The sequence below is a fragment of the Talpa occidentalis genome, unplaced genomic scaffold (genome assembly GCF_014898055.3).
Source record: "Talpa occidentalis isolate TD23 unplaced genomic scaffold, MPIMG_talOcc4v2.1 talOcc4.15, whole genome shotgun sequence".
NCBI lineage: Eukaryota > Metazoa > Chordata > Mammalia > Eulipotyphla > Talpidae > Talpa > Talpa occidentalis.
The window spans coordinates 53,174,757-53,187,818 of NW_023601543.1; the positions used below are offsets into that span (position 1 = coordinate 53,174,757).

Sequence of the window (13,062 nt, forward strand, 5' to 3'; positions counted from 1 at the left end):
GTGTGTGTGTGTGGTGTGTGTAAACCAATAGTCTAAAGGACATTGTCTCAAATGCTACATTAATCTTTTAGTTTGATCAGAGCTATTGATGTCCTCAAGGGCTTAGTGCTTTGGCTTGGTCAGGCCACAGGCCTTCAGGTAGTAAGGATATTCTAAAAGACAAGGACAGGACAGTTTTGTGGTTGGAGCTGGCCCAGTCTTCAAAGGAGGGGTCTGTGTGAAGCAAGTCAAGATCACAGGGCTCTGGCACTCAGCCTCAGACTCATAATAGACCCCAACACTGAAATAGCAGTGTCATACTAGATACTGAGACAGGTGCCCAGACACATGGACTATGGAATGGTCATTTGAAGCAACTATGGTGGGGAAGTCTGTTATCAGTGTAAAGGGGCACCTAAAGTATTCAAACTGTCACTTGCAGCAGGGGCTCAAAACTTTTATCCTCCAGCTGCTTCCTATGGGCCCTTGGCCAGTCCATTTGGTTGCACATTTGGCCACACAGCTCTGATTTGTAAAATGGAGATCATGACACCAGTTGCATTTTGGGGTTGTTGGAGTATTAAATGTTACTAAGGTGCTCTGAAATGGGCCTGGCACATAATATATACTCACCAGACTTGGAGACTCAACAAATAGAGAGCTCAGCTAGAGAAGTTCATGGGGGCCAGAAAGTTTAACTGATCTCTGAGATCCATAAGAGTAATTACATGATTTGGAATTCCTTGTGCGTGCTCTAGCCCTCCACTTTATGCACAGCCCAAGTGTCCTGCCTACTCAAAGTTAGTGTTCCAACAATTCTCTCTGTGTCCCCCATCCTGTATATTTTACTACTCTCCACTGAGCACTTCCCCTTCAGCAAAATGCTGTTTCTTCCATCTGAAATAAATATTATCCTGACTCCCTTGTCCCACACTAGATGCTGCCAGGTTTCTCTTCTTCTCTTCACAGTAAGAGTCCTTTCAAGACTTCTCTATACTCGCTGATTCCTCCCCTCTGAGTCTCTCTTGAACCCATCCACAGCAGGTTGTATTACTCAATCCCCCAATGGAGCTGCTCTTTTTAAGGTCACCTGGGACTTGTGCATTATTAAGTCCAATAATTTATTCTCACTCCTCTTATTTTACCTGATATCAACACTTTGAATACAGTTAACCATTGCCTGTCCCTTGACACACTTTACTTCCATTCCTCCCCCTAGAGTCTACACTCATTCTCTATCACTGGTGACATCTTCTCAGTCTCAGCTAGCGTCTTCTCTTCTCCCTAATCCCTTCATGCTGCAGTTCCCTGTCCATGCTTTCCACTTTTTTCTATGTACACTTATCCCCTTGCCAGATCGCATACAGTCTCATGATTTTGAAAGCCATCTGTACATCTTAGGCACAGTCTTTCAGCCAAATGTCTGACTTGTCTATACAACATGAATGTTAGAGAACTATCCTTTTTTCCTTTGTGTAGAAGAACTAGGGTATAGGCCAGATGTGCAGGGTATGAGAGGATTCATCAGAGACAGAGTGGGGAGCAGAAAAGGTGGATTTACTGAAATACACTGCTAAAGAGAATAGCAAGCGAGACATGAGAAGTCTGCTGTGCCATATTTGGGTTAGCTCCCTGGCCATAGTGGTGATATTTAAACCCTAGGCTGAGACTTAAATCTTAGGCCACCAGGGAGGCCCTCAAAGAGTTATCTTAATCCAACATGCCCAGAACTGAATGTCTGATCTCTTCCCCTATGTATAAAGCCTGTCCCAACTACAGTATCCCTCATATCAGTTCAGTTATTCCATTCTACAGGTTGCTCTAACAAATATCTATGTAGTCGGGCTTGACCTTTCTAACACTCCACAGCCAAACCATCAGGGATTTTGTTAGGTCAACCTCAGGATATATCCAGAAACTGAGCAGTTCTCACCATTATCTACTATTATCAGGATGATCCAATGCAACATCATGACTAGCCTGACTGATAGCATTTGCTTGCTACCTGGTCTCTCTATTTTCACACTTGCCTGTTTTCGCTATGTATCCAGCATAGTCTGTAGCCAAAGTGATCCTTTAAAAAGGCAAGTCAGATTGTGTTACTCCTCTGCTCAATCCCTCACTGCCTCCCTCCTCCTGCACACCACATTTCACTGCAAACAAGAGCCAGTTTCCTTAAAATGGTCTATTAGGCCCTACATAATCATAATGTGGGATTCTGTAAATCTCTCTGACCTTATCATCTACTCTAGTCCTTTTTGCTCACTCCATTCTAGCCTCTCTGCCCCTCCAACTTTCCTCAAACATGCTTAGCACTCCTCAGCCTTGGAGACTTTATACTAACTGGTCCTTCTACCTGAGTAATACTTCCTTCATAAACCACCTCTTTCATTTCCTTGCTCAAATGCCACCCCTCTAATGAGGACTATCCTGACCACCATTTAGTTTTGAATTTAATACTCCCTTTCTCTCTTGGTATTTCTATTCTGCCTTACCCTGCTCTAGGTGAGTTTATTACAAATTCCCTACCCCCAACCAAAGTACTTATTATCTTCTAAGGTACTGTATAATTTGTTATTTTAAAAGTCTTTATGCAAGGGAGCTTGCAATTTGTTCATACATGTACCCTGTGGAACTGTGACTGTCACAAATGGACCTTTGTAAATATGTGTTGAAGGAGTAAGTGGATGAATTGTTAGATAATCACAGCATTCAAAATAACATAGGCCAAGGTAGTTGTTGACCAGTCAAGAACTGGACCTGATTTTCACTAGCTGTTTATGGGTTCTACCTACCCCTCTAAACCACTCTGTGTGAATTTTATGCCTATTGGATGATAAGCAAGCAGTACAAGACTAGAGTCCACTTTTCCTCTCCAAACCCTGGATTGCTCTAGCATTAATCTCCTAGAATAACTTTCCTAGCCCTGGATTACTCTAGAGTTATTCTTCTAGAATAACTCTCTTAGAATTTTCCTCAACTTTGAACTGAGACCCTCCTTTGCCCAAGTGTCCTCATACAGATTGCAAAGAAATTGCATTAGCTCTTTGATCTTTAAGTGTTTCATGCTCACAAACCCTAGAGTAACCTGTAAACAGGCCTCAGTACATCTTCATAGCAATCTCCCTTCCCTATTACCTCTACTACTTCGAAATCATTTCCTTCAGAAAGCTGGGATTCTATGGTTATTCCAAAGGAAGGAGACAGAGGGACCCTGAAATCTACCCACTCCACAAGGATGAATGTGAACCCAAGCAGAATCCATGTGACTTTCACCATGGCTTGGGTCCACTCTGCACATGATTGCTGAGGCCACAGTCACAACACTGGGACAAGGAGGACACTCCTTAGTTTGTCTTTTTGCATGGGCAGATACCCATTGCTTGCTGCCTGCGTCTTAGCCCAGGCATTCTGCTCAAAGTAAGAGTTCTGCCCACACATTCATTGTAACTTCTGGATTGGAAACAGTACCAGTAAGCATGTTGCAGGCCCAGAAAAAGATACTGTTTGTTGGTCCACTCCAGATACCTAGGACCTAGGATTTGAGGATTGATTGTGTGTTCAGCATGGAAATGTTTCTGAATAACATATGCTGTGGAGGTGGAATAGAGAGATACTTGTATTAGAAGTAAATACACTCATTCTACAGGGAGCAACACCTCAAGGATGCTTGGCAATCCGGGCTGTAACAAATCAGAATAAAGTGACATCCTTGGCACTTATCCCTAAATTACTTATATAACCTAATTTTCCCATGCCTCTTTGTCCCACACCAGCATGTTCATCTCACCCTGGGTTGTGGTGGAGTTTGAAGACAGAAGGCTGGATGGAGCCCCAAGTGTCTGTTGTTTTAATAAAATGGTGTGGGTTTCAGACATGGCAAGCCCAAGGTTGTCACTGAGTAACCAGGTTGACTCTAGCCACTTGCTTTTGATATCTGACACTGACTGCCCTTTGTAGACCTGGCGTGATGGTGCCTACCTTGCTGGACTGTAGCAAATGTTAGACAATGTAAGAAAACAGCCATCAAAGTGCCTGGTATAATTTAGATACTCAGGAAAAGGCAGCAGCTCCCCTTGCAATGCATTGGGGAGTTTCAGGCTCTCTCCCTGAGCTCCTTAAACAAATTGAGTGTTCAAGGGCCTCTCTGGTGGCGCAAAGGGTTAAGACACAACCTAGCCACTGCAGCACAAGTTTGATCCCCGGCCAGGGAGATACCCACGTGGCACAGCAGACCTCTCCTGTCTTACCCGCTGCTCCCCTCAGCAGTGTATTTCCGTAGATCCGCCTGTTCTGTTCCCCGCTCTTACAGGGTAAGAGGTGAATCCTCTCACCCCCCATATCTCTGGCCTGTACCCCAGTTCTTGTATGCATAAATAAATAAATAAATAAATAAATAAATCTTAAAAAAAAAAAAAACAACTGAAGTGTTCTAGGACCCAGTATATCAATCCATTCAATCAGAGGCATTCTGGCAACTAAAAATGCAGCTTTTATATTCATTTTGTAAAACTCTGCTGGGCTATGACTAGCTAAATTTGTTGATTTACACAGCAAGCGGTTCCATCCCATCTGGATATTGCTCAAAGCTCAAAGAATTTATGTAAATGAAACAATGAATATTTTTTTTCTTAACCATCTTCCAGAGCCCCTTTTCCCTGCCTCTCCCTCAGCCCTTCATTTATTTCAGTCACAGGAAATCCTGCCTTTGTTCAGCCTTTACCTAATGAAATGAACATTAACTCTTTGTAGTACCAGTGTAGTGTGTTGTGGGGCTGGGGGTAGTGAGAGACACACTAAACTTCCAAGACAAGAGCAGGATGACTCTGGCCATTGATTGCTTCCTTGCTGGGCTGAGGCAGGTCACCTAATTCTTTGTGCATTCCTGTGGAGCCATCTGCCTGAGGCTTTCAGGATTCTAAGTCATGTCTTTAATAGTGCAACTTGAGGTATACTCCCACTTTCTCTCTTTTTATACTGCCTCCTACTGGTTCTCTGGCTGAATTAAGCTTCTTGGCCCATACCTGCAAATAACCACTTTAAATAATTGGCTGATAATTCCCCACCAGAACTGAAGAAAACATGTATTCAGACAGATTTTGGAAGGTCATTATTTCTTCCCTTGAACTAGGTGGCACTTACTGTGAAATCGGGAGTATCTTACTGGCCTGACAGAGATAATATGGGGCAAACCCTTAGTACAGAAGAGATGGTCAATAAATCTTTCCTTTGCAGGCCCTTTCCCTTGCTAGCTGACTGACCTGGACTTACTTCCTTGAGCCCCTATCTGTAAAAGGGGGAGAATTAAGTTGAGTTACTGAGACCTATCCCACTGACTTCACACTTTTTTTTGAAGACATACACCTGATAGTGCTTTGGTAGACAGAGATAACAGCAGCATGGCCTGTGGGAAAGCACACTGGATTTGCAGGGAAAGGTCATGGGGTTTTGCCTAGGATCTGTCACTTGTCACCCCTGTGGCTCTAGACAGGAAACTCACTTAGTACTCTGAATCTCAAATTCACAACCTATTTACCCCTGGGGATGGTTTTGGCAAAGATGCTCCCCCATCCAGCTCAAGAAACATATATTTTGATTTTTTTATAGGCTCAGTTGCCATCTCACTGCCTAAATCATAGAAGGCCCTCACTAATGTTTTGTCTGCTGAATGAAAGTGGACCTGCTGAAGGGCCATAGTTCCTACTTTTGTTTGAACCCTCAGCTTTCATGCTGATGTCTATGGGTCCCTGGGTCTTTGCCAGAAAGTCACTTATTAGCCTATCCTGGCCCCAGTGACTTTACCTGACATAGAGTTGGAAGCATGTTTAGACTGGAGGCAGAGAAAGAAGAATGCACCCTGATTACTCTTTCGTGTGAGGTAGCTGTTCCCTCTGAGGCCCATAAGTTTAGGCGAGGCTCCCTTCCTTGATGCTCCCTCTTACAGGACTTAGTCCATACAGGTTTGGACTCTAGGAACAAATGTGGTAAGCTTTGTGGGTGACCAGAGAGTTGCTAAGAATGTGAAGGGACTCCCATAGCTCCAGATTTGCTGCAGGGTGAAGAAGCTCCTCAGAAGAAGAGGGTTCAGAAGCTCCTGGTGATAGAATGGATCAGGAGAGCATTGCACACCTTAGTATAATGAGGTAAGAAAGTATGAAATCTCCTGGAGGTGGAAAGAAATCTAATGCCACATGACTTAATACAATATGGGCCACCATACCAGGTAGCCCTCTGGACTCACTACACTGACCAGAGGAAAGAGTCAGAGTGCTAACTCTCAGAGCTGCCCCACTCCTGTACATGGACGTGCACACACACACACATCCCTACACACTTTAAAGACAATCTGCACATACTAAAAAAACATAGCGCCTGGGAGAAGTGCCAGGTTACCTTTCAGAGGTAGCACCTTTCAGAGGTAGTACCTTTCAGAGGTACTACCTTTCAAAGGTAGTACCTTTCTAGCTCATCTAAGAATTTATGCTTGGGGGCAAAATCTTTCTTTTTATATTTCAGGATTGCCATTATTATTAATCATTTTTGTTCTCATCAAAATCAACTGGAACTCCCAACTTTTGAAATATAGCCCTTGTTCACCTCTTCCCAACTTCAATTCTCTTTCCCTTCACTCCCCTTGATCTAACCTTTACAACTCAGTGAAAAATTTGTTTTTTTCCATGCTGCTTTTAGTGGCTGCATATTTATTCCCTTTCCCATCTCCATTATTACTTCAGACCTCAGGTTGTCATCTCACCAAGATTTTTTTGTCTCACCTTTTTAGATTTTGCAATACCCCATAATGTCTTTTCTCCTTCAGCCTGTCTTCTCTCAAGCTGATTTAAGAGTATTTTCTATGATGTTCCTTTCCCTCTGCCAATGTCCCCACCCCTGTGCTGGGTTAAGTATCCAATAATTACCTAATACAAATGTTCATACTGTGCTCTGATGCCCCTATCAATTTCCCCCAAGGTTATTTAAAAATCTCTTGGGATTTGTATAGCACTCTAAATTTTTCTCTTTCTCATCCCATCAACCAAGTCAGATCACCTAATGTTTCCTACATTTTCATGGTATGCCATGCTTGCTCTCTATTACAGCATTTACCACAGTTTGCATATATGTCTCTCCCATGTTATCTAGAACATTCTTTAAAATTGAGGGCTGTGTACTAAGGAATACCCCCAGAATCTACACTGGTGCCTTACACATAACTAGTGGTTGCTCAATAAATGAACAAGGTGTCCTTGTTATTATGCTTTTATTTTTTTCTATATTCTGTAGTAACTAAGCAAAATCAAGGTAAATATCAGTCTTCTTACACCAAAGCAGACACAATAGCTTTCAGATAGGCCAAGTACAAGTCAAATCCCCTGTCCTTTCACCTTTTCTGCTTATTTCAAACTTTAAAATAACATCCTATTTCCATGATATAAATTACATAGCAGATCACAGAACATGACAGAAAAACTTCATTTTATAACCATAGTAACACTTATACTAAATCTCAATGAAGCGAAAAAACCTCTTTGCTTCAATCATATTTTAAACATATTGTGACCTTAATCAACCTCATGTATTAAAATGAATAAAATTTTACAATATCCAAAGCAAAAACTCCATTTTGCAAGTTAAACATTAGCACTTATCACAAATATCAAATACAGTCCCCCACTCCCCCTCCCAGTCATATACAACTCAGGACATGGATGATCTACACCTTGGGGTACCTTTGTTGCTCTTTCCAACCCCCCCCCCAAGGGTCTTTTCCAAATTTACCTAAGGTGCAGAGTAACCCCCTGCACCTGAATTGAGGATAGCCTCAACTTCTGCATCATCGTCTGAATCCCAGTCGTAATTACACGGCCAGTCCTTGGAGCATCGGTTGCGCACTCTCGCCACAAAATGCATGACTTTCAGCTTGCTTGATTCCACATGTGCTCTAGGTCCCCAGAAGAACTCGTACTCCACGGGACTGCTACGAGGCACCGGCTTATAAATCAGGTACCCTCTACGCACAAACTCTTCCGTGACGACCTTCTTTGGATCTCCAAAGATGCTGTGCTGCCGGCCAGGCTGCATTCCCAACTTCCCCAGCACTTTCCAGACTAGGGCCTCCTTGGCGCTGTTGCCCATGATGAAGATGAGAGCTAATATGGACATCAGGAGACTTTTCTTGGTACCCTGAAAATTGCTCCGGGCTACAGAGGGCTTTTGAGCTTGAGCAACGCTCGAGGCTTCCTCGGGGGTGGTGGAGGTCTCCGGAGTGCTCGGGTCTTCCTCAGGGCTGCTCAGGTCGTCCTCAGGTGTGCTTGAGACCACAGAGGCTGCCATCGGGGTCTCAGAGGTTTCCGAGGCCTGGATCTTACGATTGTTGCGGTTCTCTTCTGCAGCCCTAGCATTGCGACGGCGCCTACTCTTCCGTCCCCTGGGCATGTCTCCTGCTAGGTGCACAGAGTCTACAGCAATCCTAAGAAGGATATCTGTAGTCTCTGCTGAAAGCAACTATCTGTACCTTTACAGGGTGCAGCTGCAGACGCCACCAACCTCAATAGAGTCTTTGTAGCAACAAAAGAGATGTTATCAACCACAAAGCTTACTCCCAGCCAAGCCAACTGGAGCTAGCAACCACCGCCTGCACTCACCACAGCCGCAAGCGCGCAAGAAGGCTCAGCTAAATTGTTTCCGCCTCTCCTGCCACGCACTCACCTAACTCCAAAGAGGAAGTGGGCGGTTCCTCCACCCAGACTTCCGCTGTCAGATAGGAAAAGGAGCAGACCACTGCAGGGGTGGGACTAGGGGAGAAAAAACTGCTAGGGATTGGCCAGGGCGGGGATATGGAGAGGAGAAATAAACGGCAGAGGATTCCTGTATTTTTCAGTCAAGATTGAATGTGGGTGTTTTTTGTTGTTGTTGTTGTTGTTGTTTTTTGAGGGGGGAAGAGGGAGGAGAAGGGCATTCTTGTTGTCCCAGCTCTCCTTTGCTGTCATGGTTTACACAACATTCATTCACTTGCTATGATTTTAGAAGGTGTTTATGTGTATAATAATTAAGTCGTGGACCCATCTAGTACCCAGGTAAGATGGTTATGACTGAAGTACTGGAGATGGATGAGAGGAGATGGGACTGTAAAAGCGAACAGTATGCCAGGAGTGCAGAGGTTTTAAAATGTTAAATATTCACAGTATTATCAAACTGTGCACAGATTGTATCAGACTTGCATTTGTACAGCCACACTGAAGAGTAGCTACTGTCTAGCAGGTCACCTAGGAAGCAATTAAAAAATAAACAAGGGAGAATATCATTGAGTCTTAAGGTGGTTGCCATGGGGATAGAAAAGTTTAAAAGGCATTTTAGGTGTGATAATTGACTGGCTTTAGGGACTGACTCCATGGAAGTAGGTGGGGAAGAGAGTGTTATGGGGTGCAGGTTGGCTCCATGGGCTCTAGGCTCCAATATACCTGAATACCTGATTTATTTCTCTTCGTTTTTTCACTCCATAATCTAAATGTAATCTAGAGCAAACTCTGAACATTATCAACTCTGGGTCTTTGGTCAGTTTCCTGTGTCTGAAATGCCTTTCTTCTCTAATTTCCAACTATCTAAATTCCTTACACCCTCTTACAGACTTTTTGCTCTCTGAAATTTCCCCAAAAAGGAAATGAGTCAAATTTTGCTTCCCTGAGGGAGAAAGAAGTCTATAGCAAACATTCTGTATCTTACGGCATTACAAGATAATAACTTGCATAAGTTACTTCACTTTTATGAGCCTGTCATCTCACAAACTCATAGGGTGTGAGAATTAAATGAGATAATAAATGAATAGTGCTTATCACAAAGGAAACAGATTTTGGTTCGCAGGTATTTCAAGCAGTGTATGAGAGTGGAATTTAATAAATACATGGTGGAGGAATACATGATGGAAATATTTTGCATGTGCTCTTAGCTGAGTGTTTTTTTAAAAAATGAATACATTATTCCTGTTTTGGTGGAAAGAAATTAAATGCTTGCTTCATGACACCTCAGATTATAATCACCTGGAGGGAAGTGCTACTGTGCTGCCAGCCCTTAGTAGGTTTCTTGTAGAATATAGCTACACCTAGTGAATAAATTCTGGTGTGGAGAGATTCTCGAAGAAGAATTGCCAGCTGAGTTGAATCCAATAAGGTCCAGTCCTCTGATTATGTGTAGAAAGGGGATGCCTGGTATACAAGGAGAAGCGCTAAAGCCATAGTTGGAAAATGAGTTCTTGCCAAGCCTGGGTGACTTAAAGGATTTTCAAATTTGATGAGTTAAGCTAACCTCCATTCTGTGGTTACCCCTCTGGAAAATCAGTAAAGGTATAATTTCTCCAGTATAATTTCTGCCAGGCTTGTTGTGAGTCTCCCTGGATATCAAACTGCACAAACAATCTGTTCTCAATCCAGCCACATTGGAATGTAGCAGATTCCCCAGAGAAGAGCTGCTATTTTTATCAGTTTTATTTTTGCTGTTGTGAATCCTGTACCTATAAGATGAAAAAATCACCTGTATTCTGCCCAAAATCTCCATTCTGATGGGATTTTATGGAAAATCAATATGGTAAATTAATTCCTAAAAGAACACTTGATAACTGAAAAAAATTTTATACTCAAATACAACTAAAACCTCCTATTGGGGAAGCTAGATAATTACCAAATTGACCAATGCATATTTGTTGATGCACTGTCTTCTGCCCAACAATCTGCTAAGAAGACGTGATGCTATTACCTGCCATAGACTTCATCTAAGTGTACCTTTGCTCCATTACACAATGAAGGCAGCTCTGCAAAGCACCATGGGTATATCACAGCCTATCCTTAAGCAGGAAAAATTCTAAGACTGTGGCTCCCAATCAGTTTCCCCAAAGGAGTAATAGGAACAGGGTTCACTGTTACAGAATTGCTCTCAGTGTTCCCAAATGCCTAAAAGAAATCACATGTATGTAAGACAGGTTATTAGTTGATAGAAGTGATTAGTCAATATACACAGTGTACTTACTAGGGAGAATATCACCAGACCTGGTATCAAGAGGAGGAAATCATAAAACCATGCCTTGTGACACTGTGGACCACAGGTCTCTTTGGAGTAAGTAGTACATGACAGAGGAAGGGCAACTGAATTATGAAGGTCCTCAGGAGAGGAGGGAAACTAGCATTGCTGTAGTGAGGCTACATGCTTAACCTATATCCAAACAACTTTGATTAGTAGTGAAGGTAGAGAGAGGTTAATTCTTGCCCACGATCATAGTGCTGCTGGTAGATATCAATATTTGGGCTCACGGCTTCAGATTTCCAAGCCCTGATTTCTGCCATCACACACCTTACAGCTGTTCCAATTGAGTGCACATCTGGTGGTGTAAGGAGTCTTAACATTTGGAAGGGAGTGCCTGTGTTCCCTTGGCATAGGAGCAGGAGGGCAATAGGAGAGAAAATATATTTTTTAAACTATTCTATTGTATCTATTTATTTACTTATTTATTTGTTACATCATTCATCATTCTTCATTTTTAAACAATGTTTGCTTCCCCCCCCACCCCCACTCAGGTGTAGTCCTCATAGAGAGATGTGGGGAAGAAGAAGGCTTGGATTTTATTCACCTTAACAGGTTTTCCACACAGGGCTGCTGCTTCCAAGTTGTGTCAGTTAACTAAGCCTCGGTTTCTCCATCTGTGATTGTGTATATCATAGTGGAGCTGTACAGATTGAAGGGAAATAGTTCATGCAAGATGGCACAGGCTGAAAAAAAGGTTCCCAGGCCCCAAAGATGTCCCTATCTGAATCCCCAGAATCTGTGAATATGTTACCTTATATGGCAAATTGGGAACATTGCAGATGTGATTAAGGACCTTTAGATGGAGAGATAATCCTGGATTATCAGGATGGGCTTAAGATAAACACAAGAGTCCTTATAAGAGGGAGATAGTAGAGTTAGAGTCAGTGAAAGATCTAAGGATAGAATCAGAGACCAAGGAGGAGAGGAGATGCTGCACTGGTGGCTTTGTAGACAAAGGAAGGGGGGGGGGTCTACAAGCCAAGGAATATAGGGGCCTCTAGAAGCTGGAAAAGACAAGGAAATGGATTCTCCACCAGGGCCTCCAGGAGGACAGCAGCCCTGCAGACACATTTTAGACTTCTGACCTCCAGAACTGTAAAGTACCAAATTTGGTTGCTTACTCAAGCCACTAACACTGTGGCAAATTAATACACAAGGCATACTGTGTCTTAGTCATAGGGAGTAAGAGCCATGGTTACTGTTGAGGTGAATTTATGTTATTGCCTTATTTTCAGTGACAGTATAGGGAGGGACTGGTATGGGACATGAGACCGGGCTGGATAGTTTGGGAGTACTTTCTGCAAATATTGGTGCACCCTGTTTTTCCCTGGGGTTGTGTACCAGCCCACCTATCTCAGACACTATACCTGAGTTTCCATAGGTATTGGAACATTTCCATAGCCACTACCTGATAAGTGGTAAGTGCTGAAGGAGGGGGGTGGCGACCCAGGAAGGGAAATGTAGGAGTGATTCCACATTATTCCCATTGTGGTGCACTAATGAATCATCTTTCAGCTGCCTGTGGGTCCTGTTCTCATTCCAGTAAGCACCTCCCCAGGGCATATAGCAACCTTGGGCCAGTTCCTCCATTTACAACAAACGATGCACAGGTTTCTTCAAGCAAGTTGCTTTGACTCCATCTGCTGTCTCTCAATTGGGCACGCAGATGACTCTGCACCATCCGAGGAGTGATGGCACGTCCTAAAATTCACCCTCAGTTTCTCTTGTGTCTTCAGGATGCTGACTCGCCTCCAGTGATGCCATGGGCAATCTGAACAAAAAGTGTCAAATACTGTACCCGTGAAATCATCCTGTGTGCTCTTGTGGACCTTGGGTGTATACCACTGGAACACCACTAGGGTCCCTTTTTTGACTACTCCTGGAAATTCCCAAACCTTTCTCCATAAGGAATCCTAATCCTTGTGCATCCCTTTAACATTGGCAATGACTCTGAGGGGGCGGTGGAACATCTGCCCTCCAACAATAAAACAAGTACTCAATCGCATTACAAGA

General features: G+C 43.2%; 1 protein-coding gene across 1 annotated transcript; it reads right to left on the reverse strand.

Moving 5' to 3' along the window:
* Window positions 1-4,424: 4,424 nt before the first annotated feature.
* On the reverse strand, window positions 4,425-8,703 carry MAGEH1 (MAGE family member H1). The gene has a single exon (XM_037513048.2). The coding sequence runs from the start codon at window positions 8,410-8,412 to the stop codon at window positions 7,756-7,758; it is 657 nt and encodes a 218-aa protein (XP_037368945.1). The 5' UTR covers window positions 8,413-8,703; the 3' UTR covers window positions 4,425-7,755.
* Between the last annotated feature and the right edge of the window lie 4,359 nt (window positions 8,704-13,062).

Bases quoted from the DNA above. Each gene is read 5' to 3' on its own strand.
- MAGEH1 (XM_037513048.2), bottom strand. From the start codon at position 8,412: ATGCCCAGGGGACGGAAGAGTAGGCGCCGTCGCAATGCTAGGGCTGCA.